Below are 21,032 nucleotides of genomic sequence, written 5' to 3'. Positions count from 1 at the left end.
AAATATGCCCAGTACTGAGGACAGTCACCTGGTTAAGGCACTATCTATCAGTGTCTTCTGGCAAAGGGATTGTTTTTTGTTCTCCTTTCTTACATTACAAGAGTTGATAAAAGCAAGAGCCAAGAGAACAAAAGACTCTTGTGAAGATTTTAGTAAAATTAATAATAAGCTCATTGTGACACTGATTGCTTTCCTGTTTTCAGCACCAAACAGAATGTGTGAAATAATGTCTCATTCATCTTCATAGTCCGATTCACCAAAGCTTTTTTCTCCTTGCCTCCGAGGGAGCTCAGAGCTAGATTTAAACTCGTCTTCCTTTACTCAGTCCTTTTGTTTTAAGAACTCTCTTATATGGTTAGCTTCCATCTTTTCTTTACAATTTTAAATTTGTGAATGTATATACAGGTGTATCCTAGCACTGTTGGAATTTGATAAAAAGTAATACATACACTCCTGTGCTGTGTAACAATGTTTCAGCCAATAATAAACAACATAAGGGGTTCCCTAAGATCCTATTGCCTAGTTTTATCACAGTGTTCTTAGTTCATGGTGTGCAAGCTGCGATTCTCTGACGTCTACACAGCACTGAAGCTGCCATGGGCGCCCTTTTCAGAACACATTAAGTGACGCACAACTGTGTATTTTAATTGCCAACATGAAACATCCTCAATAATTACACGTGGGAACCTCAGGCAAGCACACACATGAAAGGGAACACAAATCTCTCACCCTCGGGCGGCCTGGGGATGACCTTTGCAGAAGCCCAGCGCTGACTGAGGTAGGTTCCGGGAGACAGATGTGCACAGGATGTGTTTCGTGTTTCACTAGGCCACAGGGAAAATGGACGAAAACCAGTTTGTGGCCGTGACAAGCACAAATGCTGCCAAGATCTTCAACCTGTACCCCCGCAAGGGGAGAATATCGGTGGGTTCTGACAGCGACCTGGTCATCTGGGATCCAGATGCCGTGAAGATCGTCTCTGCTAAGAACCACCAGTCGGTAAGACCGGGCCCGTGGGAGGGGCGGAGGGGGAGTGTGCCTTGTGCTCTGCAGGAGAAGGGGCGGTGGGTGAGTGGTGTGGTTGGAGCAGGCTGGCTCTCAGCAGTTTGGATCACGCTGTGGACGCCCAGCAGAGGGCGCCGCCTCCCAGGGCTGGGTCAGGGAGGCTGGTGGACTGCCTCCCCTCCACATTCTGCCTCCCACCTCATTCTTAGGCTTTCTGAGGCTCAGTCTTTTTGTGCTGAGAGGAGGGAAGCTGTATTTTTTTTCCCTCATGTCTCCATGCGTGTGCAAAATAATAACCAGAGCTCATTATGTGCAACAAGTACCTAGTACGCATGCGTGAAAACTGTCAGCACTTGTGCCTTTAACTCCCCGCATCTCCAGAACAGGCGGGAGCTGCTCTCACCGGTTTTTTACAGGAAAGGAGATGGAAGGGGGGGATTAAGTCGTCGAGGCAGCTGGTCAGTGGTCAGGGCAGTACTTACCCTGCACGTCTGGCTCCCAGGTGATGTTTTCAGCCCCTCTGCAGTTGAATCAGGGGAGGAGTCAGAGAGAGACCCCGATTTTGGGGGTGTGTCCTTCGCTTGCACACTGTGCCATATCTCACTATGTGATTTTGAGCTAGTGGGCACCCAGTGGCTGCAGAGTCCCCTCTGTGTAACACTCAACACAAGACTGTGTTACCAGCTTCGCTGTGAGCACTAGAGCTGTGGAAATGGACTTCCGCTTGCATACTGTGATAAACACTGGGTGCTTTTCCTCGCCAGAAGGCCAGACTTTCTCAGCGAGTGTCAGCCCCCTCATCCCTTCTGGACACTGGACACACAGGTTCACTATGTGAATTTTTCTTGCCTACCTGATTTCTAGAGACAGGGAGAGCAGGTTTGCAAACACAGAATGTGATCCCTGTTTTTCTCCTCTCCCAACACCCCTTCCTTGCCATTGCCTTGTCACCCCTCTAGGCTGCAGAATATAACATTTTTGAAGGCATGGAGCTGCGTGGGGCCCCCCTGGTGGTCATCTGCCAGGGCAAGATCATGCTGGAAGACGGCAACCTGCACGTGACCCAGGGTGCTGGCCGCTTCATCCCCTGCAGCCCGTTCTCCGACTACGTCTACAAACGCATCAAGGCCAGGAGGAGGGTGAGTGGCAGCTGGGGCCCAGAGGGGAGGGGCTGGTTTCCTGGGCAGGCTCAGGCAGAGTGACCCCAAGGCCTGAGGCCTGTCTCCCCAAACTCTCACAGAGAGGCCCGGCAGTACGCTCATCCTGAAGAGCCAGTATGCACTTAATGTGCCGTGAAAGGGAAACTTGAAAATAAGCAATTTTCCAAATAACTTCCTTACATTTTATATTTAAAATTATGTAATAACCTGTTTTAGTTTTCATAAAAGTAATGAAAAGCTCTTGAAATGCCCCCAGATCCCTGTCCTAACCTGACCAGGCAGTTCCTCAGGGCTCACCCTTACAATGTCTAGCTAGTATGATTCAAAGTCTTATTGATGGCCCCAACTGTACACACACACACGCACGCATGCACGCACGCACGCACGCATGTGGAATAACCCAAATTCATTTGAGGTTGAGGCTCAGCAGTTTCCTGGCAGATCTCCCTCCCTCATCTCCGAGTGCCCTTCCTGTAATCAGGGGCCAGACCAGATCACATGCTGGTGTCATCCTGAGAGCTGGGAATGGAGCTCAGCTCCCTAGAGCTGCCCCTTCTTTCCATGCCTGTGGCTTAGACTCCAGAACAAAAGAAATGGGATGATCTAAAGATGTCGGTGTGAGGAAGTTATTCATGAGCTGCTCTCAGGAGTGTAGGATGACGCTGCGACTGCAGGACGCCCCAGAGCTCCACGGTGGCCTGGCCTGAGCCGTCATGAGCATTGGCCAGTGGTCACATGTGTTGGAAGCTGGGTGTTGGTCGTGCTTTGGCCTCGGGTGGTCTTGCCGTGGCTGTCTGGTGGCCTGGAAGGCCCCTTGGGGGGGCCACTGCGTTTCCCGTGTCCATGGTGCTCAGCGCTGAGCATGCGCTCCATGGCCTGACCTCCTCAGCCCTGGTCAGGTTTACGGCCACAGCCGGAAGTCAGCAGTCTCCTTCCAGTGCCTGCCTGTGTTGGTCTAGGCATAGAGTGGGAGGGTGGAGACCTCATGCAACTCTACCCTGCCAGCCCGCACATGTGACCTCGGCTCCCCTGCCGTCCTCCCCTGCCTCTCCTCACGCAGGCCAGCACTCACAGCACTCACTGTGTGCTCTGTTAGCTCCGCTCCCCTTCCTCCCACTCCTCCGTGGCTCCCAACCCTGGCTCTGCCTGAAGCCCCAGCCTGTAACAGAGTCCTTTGGTGCTGTAGCTGGCATCTCATCAGTTTAGAGAGGGCCTGTGGCCCATGTCCCTCCTAATCTAACTGTGACATCTGTATTGTGCCTTCTGTTTGTGCCTTCCTTGAGGGACTTTTGTCATTATCGTTCCCCTGCTTCTCTGTCCACACAAGTAGGCTCTAAACTGTTGAATGAAGGAGGGTTGACATGCCATTTCTCTGCATCTCATGCAGATGGCAGACCTGCATGCCGTCCCGAGGGGCATGTATGATGGGCCCGTCTTTGACCTGACCACCACCCCCAAAGGGGGCACCCCTGCGGGCTCTACCCGGGGCTCGCCCACCCGACCCAACCCACCTGTGAGGAATCTCCACCAGTCGGGCTTCAGCCTGTCAGGTGAGTGGGACAGGCTGGTCAAGGCAGAGGAAAGCGAGAGGGGGCCAGCGCCCTGGGGATAGGGAGTGATCCTCTGAAGTCTGCTGGAACGTGTTTTGCAGCCCAGGATTGGCATCATCTTTAAGGGAGGTTACGGGTGGTTTGCCGGGTCGGCAAGGGGTCCTGGTCAGAGGGTCAAACAAGCCACATCCAGGTTAGAGACCAAGGCCAAAGGATGACAGCCACTACATAGAGACCAGGGGGCAGGGCAAGGGAGCTGGTTTTCACTCTGAATCAATAGTGATTTTCTTCTTTATAATGCATATTGTGTGTAGTTTTAAACTTGTACCAGTTAAAGAAATGCTCCTGTTATTCTTATGCACAAATTGTTAGCTTCTTCTAGCTAGGGACTTTTATTATCTTCTCTCCTCCATACTAGTAATGATGCTAACAGCAGCTTCCATTGATTGAACATTCAGTATGGCTTAGTCCTGAAGTTTATTTATTCAAGAATGCTCTGAAATAAATGAAATGTAATTGCTCTATAACGAGGTGTCTTCAAACGGGAGAGTGATAGATTTGTATCATGAACAATTTAAATATGAGAGAAACAATAAGAGTTATATTTAAGGCAAAAAAATCACAGCATATAGGGAATGGAATAGGAATAAGAAAAAACAAGAGAAAAAGAGATAAGAAGCGTGGGAAAACAGCATGTTCAAGGCGTTGGGGTAACTTTACAGAGGTCTCATCCTGCTGATTGCGAGTAGTTTTTGTTTTTGTTTTTGTTTTTTTTGTCTTTTTGAGGCAGGGTCTTCCTATGCAGTTGAGGCTGGCCTTGAGCTCACTTTGTAGCCCAGGCTGGTCTCGAACTTGCAATGATTGCAATGATCCTCTTGCCTTAGCCCCTTAAGTGCTGGGATAACAAGTGTGTGCCACCACGCTTGGCTCTGATTGTGAGCAGCTTTAGTAAGTGTTTCAATGTTTAATGTTTGCACTGCACCCTGGCTTCTAAAGGCTGCATTCTGAATGGACCCAAGAGCACATTGCTTCCTTTTGAGAAGCCACTTCCGGCTGGGAGGCCTTAAGCAGGTGCCCCTGCCTCCCTGAACTCCAGCCCTGCCCTCCACAGCAGCAGCAGGAGCAGGGGCAGCAGCCCTTCACCAGCCATGGTGCTGAGAGTTGCAGGAGATGATGGCTGAGCTCTTGAAACATTGCCACCACCGTTCTGAAAGGAGCTGTGTTTTGCATCCTTACCAATACTTTCCTTCCCGTTGTGACCATGCAGATGAAGCTTTGATAAGAGTTTAGTCTTTCCTTCAAGAAGCAGAGAACGAATACGAAAAATCCAAGACTTGGTGTCAGTTTCTCGGGGATGATGCAGCAGGAAGGCACATAGTATCTTAAAATTAATCAGCTTGTTTTGCTCATACCACTCTCCTTTCCTTTCCTTTTCGTTTTCTCTTCCCTCCTCCTGGGGATTTCTACTTGCAGGCACCCAAGTGGATGAGGGAGTCCGTTCAGCCAGCAAGCGCATCGTGGCGCCCCCTGGAGGCCGCTCGAATATCACATCCCTGAGTTAAGCAGCCTCTCTCCAAAGCGGGGAAGAAGCAAGAAGAGATTTTTCTGAAGCCAAAATGGTACACCGATATTTAAGAAGGAAAGCAAGTCCAAATGGTTGCGATCTAAAGAATCAATAAGCCTCAAGCCTTATGTTTCTCCATGTTAAGCTCGCTTGCTTAGCTTTACAAATATTGCTTTGTTTTCTGTTTATGCATAGCCTTGATTTTTTTGGACCCTTTCCCCCATTTACATGCATGCAACCAGACAGGCCACTAAGGTAAAAGAGTCTGCTATATTATAGTGTTGAGAGCGTGTGTAGTGCTGCATCTTACGACAAGGGGACAGACAAAGCTGGGAGGTCAGGGAAATGAACGAGGGACGCAGGTTTTGGGGGTGAGTGGGTGGCGGGAGCCCAGAGCGAGGTGGAGGGCACCGAGGGGACAGGGTCGGGTGTGTAGGAGGGAGGTGGGTGGGCGGGGTGAGCAGAAAGGGTGTTGTGTATCGTGTTGATGATGTACGTTTATGTCCACGGAGGGGCCGCTAGGGCAGCGGTCACTTACTGTGGTCTCCTAGAGTCTGCAGAGAAGGTGGGCTCGACTTTGGGTTCTGGATTTGTCACATCCCGTCCCAGTACCGAGTAGATTTTGTTTCTTTGAACATTTATTAAAACACCAAAAACCCAATCATTTCTTCCACCCGCTTGGTTATGCTGGTGTTTGTTTGGGCCTTTTTCTTGGTGTTGCTTTCCAGCCCTCCCCATTCCTGGGTGGGGAAGGTGGGATAGGGAGGAGCAAACCATGCACCTCTCCCTCTGTCCTCCCTGCCTCTGAGGCGCTCTTAAAAGGCAACGACTGAGGACGCAGCTCAGGCTCTTGGGTGGAGAGCAGAAGCCAAGATGCACCGTCCTCTGACCAGCTGCTGGGGCAGAGGGGCACAGTGCAGGGCCTCTGTGACCAGTGGTGGGTGTGGGGTTCTCCTGACCTCCTGAGATCCAAGCACATCAGTGACTGCATAGGACTCTTTAATCAAAGCAGTCTATATTTTAGTTCCTTAAATTATAGGTAGTCTCAGCTTCCATGGGAATCAAGCAGGGATGTGGGAAAGTTAGTCTTAATGAGAGAGAGCACATTCTGCAAGCCTGATTCAGTTCCTCAGTTGTAAGCCATCTCTTTCTTTTTGCATTGGTAAATACATGGGACAACCTTTGTTTTGGTACCAAAATCTCCGACTGAGTTGCAGTGACATGATACGGGGTGTGTGAAGGGAATTTGCGGGGAGTTTGCGTCACCCTTGTCAGCCAGAGCTGTGTCCATTTCCTTATCAGGCCACCTCTGAAAACTCAGTTTTGGAGCAGATTCTGTGAGCGAGCCACAGTGTGGAGAGCAGACCTGAGATACCCCCTCCCTTACACAGGAGGAATACCTTAATCCTGGGGTTGGTCAGCCTTCTGTGCCCCAGGGAATCCAGCTGGTAACACCCTGTGTACTAAGTACTTTGAAGAGAAGAGCAGGCCTCATGCACCTTTTAAGTGCTTAGAAGAAACCGCTGTCTCTGACCACAGTTGTTTTTGTTGTTTTCTTTGTGGTGCTGGGGGTTAAACCCAAGGCCTCCCATATACTAGACAAACCCTCTGCCACTGAGCTGTATCCCAGCCCTCACTGCAGGTTTTAATAAACTGAAGATGAGATAAAAGTGATCATTTAGCTACAAAGAATTTAGAAATAGCCAGGAAAAAGTGTTTCCCATCGCAAGCAGCTTTCTGTTCTAATGAAAACACTTTCACCTCCTAATAGGAAACCTTGCTGTTTTAAGGCTCTCATGGTGCTTTTATTTTAAAGAAAACCTTAGTTCAAGGGGAAAAAATCAGCTTTAATTCATGGTTCAAATATTTGAGAGCCTACCAAGGATCTCAAAATGACTGTTACAGGCAAAGGGAGTGTGCTGGATTGAAATCATATACCTCAGTAGCCAGGCTAGGCTTCAGAAAGGTAGCAGTACCAGTCATGTCCACCAGATGGAGGAAGAGACATGTGAGTAAACCCTAGCATGGGCAGGGCCTTCTGCACAATTTGCTCTGTGGGCAGGAGCCTGACTCAGTCACCCTTCCTGCTCCCAGGGTTCTCACTGCCCAGAAGGTAAGTTTTCTATGGGCCGATTGGACATCGGCAGTGCACTTGGGGCTTCCGAAATGCAGCATTCAACCAAAACTTTTCTGTTCTGTGTGAGCTTTCCATGCTCTCACGATAACCTCAGCGTGCCATCTTAGGAAGCCACCCTTCCTTCACTCTCCATTAAACGTTCGGGGGTAGAGAGTCTTCAGGATTCCTAGGACTCTCCCCCTTACTTTAATGCATATGCTGAGTATCACATTAAGTTAAAATGTGTACTCAGAACTGATCTGTTCCACAGACCCACTGAACAGCCCTATGCAAAGGGCATAGAGGGTAAGAAATAACCTGGCCCCCTCTTTCCAGGCCTGCTGGCCTCTCACCCCGGTGGCAGGGTAATAATGGGTCTCCTGTCTCCTGAGCTGGTGTTTCCTGTCTGCCTCCTGGCCTGGCCCCTCCTCTGAGGATGACCTCGCCACTCCCTTCCTGGCTTCCTCTCCTTCTCATCCCACCGGAATGCTTTGGTGAGGGCCCCCAGGGTGGATGGGTACTTCACAGTTTATGTATGGAACTTCTAACTAGCGATTTCTTTTATGTCCAAAAACAAGAAGGGTTATAGTCATGCTGCAATTGCGTTTCGTTTCCAAGTCCACTCACTGTGGCATTGTTCTCCATGGCTGTACCCAGAAAGTCTTTCTCATCTTCCAAACCTAAAGCCGGAGCCTGGGCTCCGAGCTCCTCACCTCGCAACGCCCCTTCCAACAGGGCGGACACCTCCCAACTTCAGTTCCTGCCACGAGTCTCCCAGAACCCTCCCGTGGACCAGCCCAGAGTGAGTCCTGGCTGTACTGGGGCTGTCTGGGCAGCTGGCATCCTCGTGAGTCCCCCCTTTGAGAAGTGCTGTGTGGGTGTTCCGTTCCGTGTCTGGTGGGTGTGGACAGACAGTAACCCTCCCTGTGATCTGTGCTAGCTGTGCGGCAGCTCAGGACACAAGAGCTGTCAGGTTTGAACCGTGAAGAAAACCGTGTATTGAGTTAGCTGAGATTAAAGACAAATTCATCAAGTGACTGTTCATGTAAACCTGGTTATTAAAATAACTGTAAAATTATCAACGCTGCTCTCCAGTCTTCTGTGTGTGATGCGCCATCTCACCTTGTCAAAATTGCACGGAAGACAAAGTTAGTGGGAGGGGCACGTCTGGGGACAGTGGCCACCTGAAGAGTGACCAGTGTCTTGTGGTTTCTGTGTTTTGACTGAGGCTGAGTTATTAGTTGAGACCACAGAGACTGATAACCATTATTGAAACACTGGGGAATGATTAGGATTTTCCTGTAAACCATCAAATTTAGTATCAGTGTCGAAGGCCTGACCATTTGTGGTAATTCTAATCAAGTCCAGGAGAGAACCTAAAAGATTTTTCTTTGGTCATCTCTTAAAGCTTTGCTGTCAGTTTGCTTGGCTAACATGTTTTTCTCCTTTTTAAAAGCCTAGAGTTGGGCAAGAAAACTCCAACTAAATGCATGCTGCAGTATATTCTTTAACAATCTTTTCTCAGGGAGTCAATTGAATGTTAAAAACAGTTGCTTGCTGTGCCTGCTCCTCTGAGGTGCTCATCAGCAGACTAAGGGCTCTGAGAAACCCTAAATAAAGAAAGAGTTGGGGTGCTCAGTGGCCGTACACTGGTCCAGCACAGGCATGGCCTGGGTTGGATGCTCCACATGACAAAACAGTAACAACATACAAGTCCAGTCCAGGGTTTTGAACCCTTCTACCCCACGTCATCTTTTCACATCCCATCAAACCAGTTATACTAAATCGCTGTGGGACAGCACCGCTGAATCCAGTACTAACTTGTACAGGTCAGTCTGCACTGGAAAGATTAGACTACCTGCATGGGGATGAGGGTGGAGGTTTGGGAAGAATTTTAAAATCTAGTCCAACTGAGAAGCTCACAGATGAGTCTGGGCAGACAGTAGCCTCCTAGGTGGGAGTGCTGAGCCCTGGTGTCAGAAACGTGCTGCTGTCCTGCTCAGCGCTGCTGGCCACCAGCAGGTGCTTCCTTGTCATTAAAGCCCTTTCCACTTGGAAGCAAAGCCATCATTGGCATCTCTAGGTTTCCATTTCACCTGCTTACGTATCTTTAGCCTTAGCTTCATCCAGAGATGGACCCTGCCTGTGCTGAGTCATGTGTACACCATGAACGGTCACAGGCCATTGACCACACTGAGCTGGCTGTACCAAGTCACAGGCCCAGTCCTTGGGCTGGGGCCACCTGAGCTGTGCACTTCACGGAGTCTGTGATTCCACAGAGAAAATAAAGTAACTAAGGCAGAGGGTGGATGCTGGGAAGGCAGAGGCAGAGCCGCTGCACCATTCTCAGGACTGCCAGGCATGATTATGCCCCACAGGTTCATGCACGGGCTGGGGCAGGCCGGAAAGGAAAGCGAGCCTGGGAGAAGCCAATTCTAATTCAGTGTTCTTACATGTAGTGAGGCCTCTTGGCTTGGGAGAACAGTGTCTTTGGTACAGTGAGGGTACCTTTTAACAAACTCGGAAACCAGGTAACTGCTGGCCTGGGCACATGAAGAATTGTTTTACAGTTGAGGTTCAAGGTTACATTTTTAATACGCTTTGGTGCATCACCTCATGGCTTAAGCATTGAACTGGTGGAACACCTCTTCTGAGTCAGGGCAGGGAATGTAGCTCCCCTGAGGACTCAAAGGGGCTTGAAGGGAGCAGTCAGCACTTACAATGAACTTAGGATGCAAAGGGATGAAGCGATAGCTGTAAATGTGAAAAACACACCAACTGACTGTTACACCTCTGTAGACTGGAGATGAGTGGCTGAGTCCCTTCTGAGCAGTGGGGAATGAATATGAACAAGGGTTCTCTGGCTCCAAAGAACCTTCTAAATCAGCTCTAACACCAACCGGTCACGAAGTGGGCAGCAACCACGGCCAGGAAATGGGAAGCAGAAGCACCAGAACAGCCTGCAGAAATGAATCCCATGTGAGGTGTTACCAAACTATACTTTAAAAACTTTAGTATAGTAAAAGGCACGTCATCAGTCCCCTGCAGAATATCTCCCTCAGTTTGGATAAATGTGTCTGATCATTGTAGCCACCTTCTGAAGCAGGTAAGTTCTTTTTCACCAGTGTCTGAGGGCATGATGGAAAATACAGCAGGTAAAGGCTCCCAAAAATAATATTGTGTCTTCATTCACTGCTCTGACGGAGCACTGTGCAACTTTGGCCTCTTCTCCTGAGTACCAATGATCATGAAAAGTAAATGGTGTGAACAAATTCAGGACCTCAGGGCAGGGAGGAAAAGCACAACAGACACTCTAAAAGGAGACTTCTAGAATTGCTTAAGGTGAGTATTTGAAGATAGAATGTTGTGAAGAGAATTAACGGTGATGTGTCTTGCTGTAATAAATTTTTTCAAAAGTAAATTTTAGATTCACCATATTTTTTTTAACGTCCTCATCTTTAAGGCTGGGCCTCTTCAGAATCTAAAGAGTTCTAGACCCTGCACTTCACTCAGCTGGCCTCTGCGACCAACACAGCAGGTCACTTAGAGGACCTAAACAGCTGAGTACTCAGTATGCAGCACTTCAAGGCCCATAAGAATCCCAAGAGCCTGAAGTAAGCAGGCTGAGGAGACCATGGTTTGCTAGCTGTTGCAGGCCTGAGCTGTTAGCTGAAAGCTCCTTTTTTCTCCTGAGGCAGAAGCTGCTGCTATCAGCAAGAGTTACAAGTTTTCTATTCTCCACCCATCCCAGATTATGGGCCTTAGAACATCTGTGCTATGATGTATGAAACAGGACAGGATCCTAAGGGGTGGGCTGCTGAGAAAAGAGGCTCGTGGTCTACACATGAACTGGAGGTCACAGTGACAGGCACAAAGTGGGGTCTCGGGCTGAGTTCCCCGAAGTGTGAACTCACCCAAAGGGTGAAGGGTCGTGGTTTTTATACAGGTGGGTAGGTAGGTCCTGCATTCACGCTTCCTGAATACCCCTTCTAACACCTCCTTATCTCTGCTGAGGGCCATTCACAGCAGGTTATGAAGTAACAACAGATGACTGGGCACCCTCCACAGCACCTCTAGGGGAAACACATGGTACAGACGCACACGGGTGACAAAGGCCGATGGCTTGATGGTGCACAAGACATTTAATACACACAGGCACACTTACATTGTATGTAGGCTACAGCTCAACGGAAGAACACTTCTCATTCAAGGGCTGCCTGGGAAGCTGCCAGTTGACAACAGCATAGAAAAGTGAAGTCTGGGATTTTAACATACAGACACACTGAGCTTGTAATACACAGGAAACCCGGGCGGACAGAAGTGGGTAACAGGATTTTGTGTAGACAGTACAGGGACAGCTGGGTACTGAAACTCAATGCTTCTCGTGCCTTTTCATTCAGCTTTTGAAGTGCGTTAGCCTTTGCATCACTCATCAGCAACACTGTCCACTCACAGCTGCACCAATACACTCTTGCTAGTTATTTACTCATGCATTCAATCTAGGAATGCTATAATGACAGAAAATGTCATTTCTGGGTAAAAGTCTCTTATTACATGAAGCCTAACGACTAATCAGATTCCAGTAATTGATTTAAGTAGTACTGGGTGTTGCTTGAAGTTTATTCCTAACCTGGCAGTGACCTCAGCCCAAACCACGCTGCCATGTGTTACCCATTAGCACAACATGTCCCTCCATGGTGTTGGCACCCCCAATGGGGTCTTGGGGCTTGGCCCCTCCTAATCTTCTGAGGTCACTGGATGCACCAAAGGTGAGGTTCTGCTGCAGTGCCAGAGTGTTGTAATCAGGATGCTCTGACCTTCAAAGCTTTGTCAGGCTTTTCAGATGCTCTATGCAGATAAGGGAGGAAGCTGTTAGGAGAAAGGATTCCAGGAGCGCCACAAAATAGAACTGCCCTTATCATCCTGTTTTTTAAAATTCTCAGCTCTGAGCATTATCAGGAATCCAGATGAGACATGTTCCATTCAGTGGACTATGGACTTCTAGCCCAAGTGAAGAGATAAAACCAACAGATCTGCCTTCAACAACAATCAGCATAAGGGTTTAGGAGGCCTTTTGTTTTTGGAAAGTTTTTCCATTGCATCTTTAAAATGTACAAGTTCTTTGAATTAGTTATTCTGCCAGTGAGTGCCTTTATTTATTTTGTCACCTTTGTTTTTCATGGTGTAAGGAGTCAAACACAGGTCCTGATGTGTGCTAAGTACACACTCTACCATTGAGCTATAGACGTGACTCATTGCTTTTCAATTCTTAAATCACACTGTGGCCCATCATGTGAGTGGCCCGGGGAATCCCCAAGCACTGTGCTCTCATTGGTGAGTCCCTGGTTCTGAAAATCGACAACGGTGTTTCAGGCATAGAAATCATGTACAGGTAATAAGAACAAGGGATTCAAACCACAGCGTTTGTGTGGGCTCCTATCCTAAGTTACACTGTACAGCCATGAAACAGCACACACCCTTAGCTTTCAACCTGGCAAGTGGACTGGTCCCACTGAGTCTTGATAAACATTTCTGAAAAATTCTCCTTTGAGGATGCACACGAGGTCTCAGCAGGAGGAGGAACCAAGTGGCAGGAGACCTGAGCCCACATCACATCAAGGTTTGAATAGAGATCAAAGGAGGGAAATGGGCAGCCATGCTGACAGCTCTGGATGCTCGTGGAGTTACCAGTGTGAGGCTGAGTTCTGTCCGCCTTCCATGGCTGCTTGTAAACCCATCGTCCTCTAAAAATCCTACCAATTGCTCTGAGCTTACAATGTTTGGGCAAAAATCAAAATAGCATAGGCAAATAACATGTGGGAACTTGAGAGAAAAGGAACCACACAGACAAAATTTTTTTTTTTTTTTAACAAAAATACGGTTGCTCTTAAAGATATTATTTCACAACTGGGCCAGAAATTCTGGGCCTATTAATTTATAAATGTTGATATTAAGCTTAACCCTAGCTTTCCATCCATAATTAGTTGCCCCAATGTGACCTCCCTCTAAATCCTCTGTTGCAGCTGCGGGCAGCCATGTCTCTCTCTTCTCTTGTCTATTTCTGCCCGTCCAGCTTTTCAAAGGGGCGACATTCTGGTCTTCTCTGTTGCTTACTGCCATGGTGGAGACTCTACTCTGCCTTGGCAGGGATGGGTCTAGATGATCTTTTGTTAAAAGGTTAACACAGTCCTCCACAAAACCTATTCACTTTATGATTCCACCCAGTAGCACTGGAAAATTTCTCAGTTAATAGTAATGTGTACGTTTTACTTTGAGGCATCCTTGCAATTTGCCTGAACTGCGGAATAAACACACTGTCAGTACGACAATATTTTTCCAATCCTCTCCCGATGTAATCTCTGCTAACCTTCCCGGGTCATCCAGCCCTCAATGATCATGCACAATGGAGGAAGGGAAGTGGTATGCTAATATTAACAACTAGCTTGCTAAAAGAGGCAGAAAAAAAAGTTGCCCTGATTTGCGGCATTAGGAGATTTCCGTGTTAGGAATCTTTTCATCATTACCAAGCTCAGGCTACCTGACCGGAGATGGACAGGCTCCCCCTGAAGGTCCTATTAACCTATGTTCCTTCTCATCTGACCCTATACCTTTCTTGCTGATGAAACCTTTCATTCCTACCTAAGCGGGCTTTGGAATTTTGAACTCTTTATGAAGTTTTCTGGCTCTGAAGAATCTCACTCTTTCCAATGTCCATTCATCAGAGTGCAATCAGAGGGAATGGAAAAATAAATCTACATCCAGGTATTTCTTTTAAAATATAAAGGTCATGTAGAATAGCAATCGTGGCAGAAAAAAGGCAAGGTAGACTCAGCTGATATAACCCCCTTCCTGCTGGATGAATGAACCCAAGCAGAAAGAGGATTAAGTGACTTGCTCAAGGTCACACAGAGTCAATCAGTGATGAAGCGAGGTCCCAGGAGCTCAGGCCCAGGGACTCTTCACTGGATGGAGCTGCATCGTGCGGACGATGTTCCTCACATTCCTAAGCATGAGGTGTGGAGTGCCAAGAACTACTGCCAGCTCTTCTTGCAGTGGACAATCAGGAGTTTCTGGCGTGAGGTGCCAAGAGATGTCCCAGAAGGGCTTTACAGGTTGTTATTCTGGCTGTCTTCTTCTTGTGGGTTTTTGGTTTGTTCCAAGGCTAGATTTGCTTGTCTTTTATTCAAATCTCTTTTTACTCTTAAAAGAAAAGAAGAGTTTCACTCTTTGAGAAAAAGAAATGCAAACCTTAAGCTTTTTTGAAATATTATCTCATACTTAGTAATTTATAAACAGATATGAACCAAGGAAACCTTAAAAAGTCATTGATTGTAAATGTTGTATCCCATCTCCTGTCTTTCCCATAGACAAATACTTGATCCTAGGCCAATTAATCTACTAAAAAGAATTTAAGTCCCTTACAAGAAAAAAAAAGATAAAATTTTTCAAAAAAAGTCATAATAGATATACACCATGTGTGTGACTGTAAAAAGTAAAAAAAAGTTTAAAAATAATCCCTGCAAATGTATTAAATCCCTAAAAAAAAATCATTTTCTGTGTTACTGTCTCCTAGAACTCACTTACTTTTCTCGGTTGAAAATTATAAATTCCTTCTGGACAGACTCAAGATGTTCTTGAAGAAGATCCATCTTCACCAGGCGAACAGCGGGGAAAAATAGAGGAATCATTAACAGATGAATGAGGATCTTCAAATAGTCAATAACCTACAGATTCGTCTGTTCAACAAACAGCCCACATAAACAGCAAAGTAGCTTTTGAAAGGGAAACTAAATGAAGTTCCTGGAGCGGGGGCAGAGTAGGAATCTCTCCATTTAGCCAAGTGCACCGGTAAATCTGTCTGATGTAACAATTTGGAAACTGGAGTGTATAAAAGCCTCAGAACTTCCATTGGGAAGACGTGGGTGGCAAAGAGCAGTTAATTACTGTCACTTTGAGCTCTTAGCACGGCCCCAGCTACCATCCCTCTCTGAGCACTTGGCAGGGAGCAGCTCTAAAGCGGTTTGCACACAGTTTGCAGGAACCACAGCGGGAAATAAGGCCCAGGCCTCCAGATCCCGGGCTGTGTCTGCTGCTCCCTGAATGCTGTTTCTAACCAGAGAGGAACCCATGAGGCTACTGGTCACTGTTGTGGCCTCCTCCTAGTTACAGGGCCCCCTCCACCTGGCAGATGCAGGGTGCTGAGATGATCGTCCTGCAGGGTGCAGCCTGTGCCTTCCAGACAGACGCTCTGACCCTGAGTCATGTCAGGGCTTAGTTACCTGAGAGGAATCACATTTCCTCAGCTCCTTCTCTTTCTTTGCCAAACGCTTCTTTTTCTTATGAAGAGGTTTGGATTCCAGAATCATTTCTTCCAGTTCAAAGGTGGGGTCGCAATTCAATCTGCCTTTCTGCAAGGAAGACAGGCGGGCTGAGCCTTCAGATCTCTGTGACATTCTAAGATCACACCCAGCCTGATGCTGTGTCTAACACTTAACAGAGCTGTCTGGGACAAGCATGGAGTCCCATTCTAGTTCGTGCCAGCATGATCTTTCCTATTCTTTGATTTTACATTTTGTTTATTGTTTTTAAACCTCCCATTAGCTCTTGCAGAGGAAGAAAGATAAACTAAATTATTTTTCTGCAGTTTGAGCTACTGAGTTTCTCAATAGTTTTTCTAATGACCATGTGAGCCGAGACACCTGGGTCTTGGTTCAGCCTCTTGGGTCTCAAACCAGACTTCCCAGATCAAGGTTTCGAATCAGGAGGACGAGCTGAGAAACTGGCCTTTAAGAAGCCCCCAGATAATTCAAATTCACAGTAACACCAGAGATCCACAAGGCCCAGCATATCTCAGGGTAATGTGAATGACGAACTGGGACTGGGAGCAACCACGGGGCTAGCCAGGCCTCCACGTGTCAGGCACCAACCAGGGTACGAGCTGCCTGCTGCTGCACCCACATAATGGCCAGAGAGAACACTGTCTCGCTTTCTTGTTGTTCCACCCTTAAAACTATTTCCCCATATTTGCATTTTCACCCTCCAGCAAGGCTGCCTAGCTCTTTTCGGGAGCGCCCACAGCAAGCACCTTGTCAGGGCCTGCACAGAACACTCTGGACTGCTTCTTCAAGTCCTGGAAGGGGATGTTATTCTTCCTTAGTCTTCCCAGGTATGCATTCCTCAACCCAAATGCATATTGCAGTCCCGGACTGAGAGTGAAGGAACTAGAAACCTCACTAGGGACCTTTAGCCTCGGCTTTTACCAGCAATGTGCATTGAGACAAAGATATCCCTCGGCTTGGACATTATTTTTTGGTGATGAGTCCTTAAATTTATAGCCCAAAGAGATAAAACTAGCAAAGGGCCAGTGATGGGGCATGCGTGTAATTCTAGCACTCTGGGGGACGAGGCTGAGGGACGAGCATGACAAATCCAAGACCAGTCTGGACAATTTAGTGAGAAGGTTTTCACTCAGAATAGAAGTTATACATTTGGCTGGGAATATAGCTTAGTGTGAAGACCTTAAGTTCAATCTCTAGTATCAAGCAAACAAACAAACAATAAAAACTAGCAAAGGAAGAGGGGTGAATGGTAAAAATCGATTTCTCACCCTGCCCTCAATAGTTTCAATTCTCTGGCTCACAGACTTTCACAGGCACAAATGACTAAATCTTTGGAATTAGAGAACAGTTTTCCACCAGCATAGTCATAGAAAAGACTATTTGGGAGACTAGAACGTCTTTCCAACAAAAACTCAGCACAAAATGTTTTTAGGATCTTTAGATCCAACTCCAGTTGTACTTAAATTAGCGTGGCCATCTGCTGGCTGTGTGACTTCTGGTGGTCAACTTACCCCACGGGGACCTCGGAATACTTGTCTGTAAGGTAGGAATTTGGGCTCTTTTACACTTGTGTAAATAAAACAGTGCAGCGATCGAGCACACAGGAGAATGTGCCCCGAAGGAGATTATCACAGGTTTATCAAGATGGACTCACGTTAGGGATAAAGCCTGGAACGAGCCTCTTCTCAAACACTGCATTCCAGTTCACGTCACTCATATACGGGAAGCTCTGAATGTCGCTCAAGCGAGAGAAACGCTGGTCTGGATTAGGTTCAAGCAGCTGTCAGTGGAATACAGACGGTGAGGTCAGTAAGGTCAAAATTCAGGGGGCAAAAAATCATGCACACTCCCTTTAAATGTTTTCATGTAGGATTGAAGGGCTCAAGGTAATGCCGCTCTTGGCCTCATCTGCAAATAACATACATAATAGCTCACTGGAACAGGAACTAATTTGCCCTACGGAATCAAACATGTCTTCAATCCCTGGACCTCCTTACTAACTATGGACACATTTGTCTCTAAAGCTCAATTTACCAATCTGCAAAAAAGAAACAGTAACTTGTTTCATAAGACTGTAACCAGGATTACATGAGGCCCTGTACGTAAAGAGTTTTATAGAGTGTTCACTAGTATTAGGAGGTAAATGTTCTTACATGTTCACAAGGGAAACTGGTTTTCCCTAAAAATTTTAGCTTTTTTTATCGTTAAATAAAATATATTGGAGGCAACACAGATATAACATAACTTACTAAAGTTACAGTTCCGGTTTTTACTAATGAATTTAAGATTTTTCCTTGATAACTACTCCAAAGCCAACATTCCATCAATGGTGCAGCTCAAACGGGAAATGTCAGGCTCACCTGAGAATGGTCTTAAGAGGACAGTCATGGAATATCAAGGTGTAATTTGGGGGTGAATGAAGCTTGTGTTGGAACTGAGAAACATTTGCTGAGGGAAGCCCTCACCCTTCATCCCTGCCATTACTAGAGACAGTATCCTTACCCCAGAACAGTAAACTGGGCCCCAAAAACCATGGGCATAGATTTTGAACATTTAGCCTGTAAAGCTTTTTTCCTTTACCAGCCACAACCTGAGCAACTTTCTCTCCTTAAGGGGAAAAAATTAAAAAAATAAATCCAACCACAAACACAGGAAAGCTCAGCCCATCCTCTTGGGCTCCTTATACTTTGATTTACTATTAAAAATAAACTAGTGAGCTGGTAATACAATTGGTTTAGACCTCTGGTCAACGCAGGCATCACAAGTCTCATAAAAGCTGTGGACCTCATTCTTTCAAATATTTAGCCAAGTTTACTTGTCAGGCTCTGTTAGATGCTGAGAGCAATATGTTACAGTTAGACACAGTCCCTACCCTCATGCAGCTTATGATAGTATAAGCACTGACCCACGGGTCACAACAATTCTAGGTATTGTTTCAAACCAAGAAAAAAACTATAAAGGGAAAGAGCTGTAGGGAGCTGATAGCAGACGAAGGCTCCTAAGGGGAGTGGTGAGCTAAGATCTGAAGTTGTGCTTCTCAAACTACGTAGAAAGGCCAGATATTTTTATTTGTTTTCCCAACCCATTCAAACAAAACACACTGTCCTTTTGTGTATGTCTAGCATGCAGCTCCACACCATACACAAGTCATGATTGGAGCTCTGTATCAGCTAAACAAGTTCAAAGCTATTCAATGAGGCAAGTCCACTGACCATCTGACTAGATACTACAGCATTGTCAAATTGCTAGGAATGTTTCCAAATGCTCTTAATTTCTGTATTTATATGGACTTTTAAGAAGTAAATTCATGGATTAAGAACCAGCCCATGAATCTTATTGAGTAGTAGTAACTCCGAGAAGAGAGCTAAAGGATCTAGGGTGAGTGATGCTATTCTATAAAGACATGAGTATATGCAAAGGCCATGTGGTAAGAGCAGACATGAGGGAGGAGAATGAGAGAGAAAGAGAGGGAGAGAGAGAGACAGAGACAGAGAGAGAGAGATAGAGAAAAGGAAGCCAAAGCAGTTTATGTGTAGTCAAAAGGGGACAAAAATTCAAAATAAGGCTTGAGAGGTAGTTAGAATACTTTGTATTGTGCAAATTATTTTGCTTTTCCTTCTAAAACCCACAGGAAGACACTCGGCTCAGGAAGCATGGAGAACTTGCTGACAGGTGAACTGGCAAGGTATTAGCAGAGATGAAGACAGGTGAAAAACTTGAAAGATACTTAAAACATAAAATTTTCACAACTTTAGATACAGACATGACGAATGAGCCCTGGTTTGGGACTGCGTGAGTCGGTGGACAGAGGGATTATTTCAAAGAGAAACCAGAAAGCCAGGAAATACAGCGAGATTAAGGATTGCGTTTTGGACGGTGAGTTTGAGAAACACAAGTATATTTGGGTTGGTTTAAGACACTTCTTTGAAGGCTGTTAGCTGTAACAAACACTCTAGAAATGGTATGATCAAAACTGGCCCAATATTATATATACTAAATTCTATCATTAAAGCAGAAAACATGCTTCCTTTTATAACTTTTTTTTTGATGCACGCTCTTACCTTTTTAAGGAGTGACACCATTTCCTGTGACCAGGCAGAAGGGTAAGTCACAATAGCGGTCTCAAACATGTGCACAATTTCCTTACAGGAAGTGCTGGAGCGAATGTGATATGGTCTCTTAAGGGAGAGAAGAATTGAGTCTTCATTTTTATAAGGCAAAAGAAAAAGGTGCCCAAATGTCTCCAAGCTAAACGTCCAAACAATGAATTATGACTCATTCAGCGGAATACTGTTACCACAGTGGATATGGTCAACAATGGCAGACATTGCAGTTTTAAAAAGATGCCAGAAACCTAGAGTTTCTTGTGAAATATCATAGTTTTTAACACTTGATAATTTCACTGATCGAAACAAAACATTTCAGTGGACTGACAGACTCTGAGATGCTGGGCTGAAACTGTTTTTAAGGTAACTTATATAAGTGTTTACATAAGTATTGGGCAAGTTCCCAATAAACTGAAGTTTAAAAATTACATGAGTTTGTTATAAAGAGAGCCACATTTTTACCACATCCTCCTTTTCTCTTATGTGAAACATAATGAGAAAGTTCAAGATAGAAAGTGGTTCTGAAAAACACCAAGGTCAGTCTCAAATGTTAGGAGTCCCTGGTTCCGTGGAAGGTGAAGTGGAGAACTTTACAATGAAGCAGAAACTTAAAAAAGATATTCGACAAGTTTATCTGTAGTTTTGGTGGAAAAATTGGAAATGAATTATGTTTTCACAGCTGTCCATTAGAGGGCAGACTGTATCAATAGGACCTTTAAACAACAGGTATGTTTTTATGTGAAATGTAAGCAATATATTGCTAGAAAGTATACAACACTCATTTTCTTGTCCGTAGGACCTATCACCTGATATGTCTTTGATATTTTATTGAATGAATAATATTCCCCTATTAGATTAGCCACAGGAAACTTAATATGAATACGTACATCCATCACCTACCTGGCCCTTTCCAGATGTTTGACTGACTGATGAGCTAAGTGGAGGGGAAAGAAAGGGTCTACATTTTCCTCGGAATAAGTAAGTATTAAGAGTTAATGCAGTCAGGTGTTGAGCTCCAAAGGCAGGAGGATTTGAGTGTTAAACTCAGCAACTCAATTTATGAGCTTCAGTTTATCTGTAAGAAGGAAGCTACCACATCTGTAAAATGAGTCATGTGATGAGACTGCTGGGAAAGCTAGGGAAGTTCTCAATGGAGTGTCTAATTCAGGAGAGTTGTTCTCATTGTTTGTGA

The 21,032-nt window shown here is 46.0% G+C and overlaps 2 protein-coding genes across 5 annotated transcripts in view; one reads left to right on the top strand and one right to left on the bottom strand.

Moving 5' to 3' along the window:
* The window catches only part of Dpysl3 (dihydropyrimidinase like 3), a 107,073-nt gene extending 98,600 nt beyond the window's left edge, over positions 1–8,473 (top strand). For both annotated transcript variants that reach the window (XM_003477319.5, XM_005006978.4), the window contains exons 11-14: positions 829–999; positions 1,965–2,144; positions 3,553–3,715; positions 5,189–8,473. In XM_003477319.5, the coding sequence (XP_003477367.1) occupies positions 829–999; positions 1,965–2,144; positions 3,553–3,715; positions 5,189–5,277 (603 nt within the window). In that variant the 3' untranslated portion in view covers positions 5,278–8,473. The remainder of the gene's footprint in view (positions 1–828; positions 1,000–1,964; positions 2,145–3,552; positions 3,716–5,188) is intronic.
* A 3,045-nt stretch (positions 8,474–11,518) lies between these two features.
* Stk32a (serine/threonine kinase 32A) overlaps positions 11,519–21,032 on the bottom strand; it is a 112,861-nt gene continuing 103,347 nt past the window's right edge. For all 3 annotated transcript variants that reach the window (XM_013141215.3, XM_003477205.5, XM_063232328.1), the window contains exons 9-13: positions 19,796–19,912; positions 17,389–17,514; positions 15,675–15,803; positions 14,980–15,044; positions 11,519–14,595 (exon numbers count right to left, since the gene is read on the bottom strand). In XM_013141215.3, the coding sequence (XP_012996669.1) occupies positions 14,502–14,595; positions 14,980–15,044; positions 15,675–15,803; positions 17,389–17,514; positions 19,796–19,912 (531 nt within the window). In that variant the 3' untranslated portion in view covers positions 11,519–14,501. The remainder of the gene's footprint in view (positions 14,596–14,979; positions 15,045–15,674; positions 15,804–17,388; positions 17,515–19,795; positions 19,913–21,032) is intronic.

This window comes from Cavia porcellus, unplaced genomic scaffold (assembly GCF_034190915.1).
Source record: "Cavia porcellus strain 051 isolate PalLab524CR breed Dunkin Hartley unplaced genomic scaffold, mCavPor4.1 scaffold_21, whole genome shotgun sequence".
Classification (NCBI taxonomy): domain Eukaryota; kingdom Metazoa; phylum Chordata; class Mammalia; order Rodentia; family Caviidae; genus Cavia; species Cavia porcellus.
This window is presented reverse-complemented; position numbering and strand designations above follow the sequence as displayed.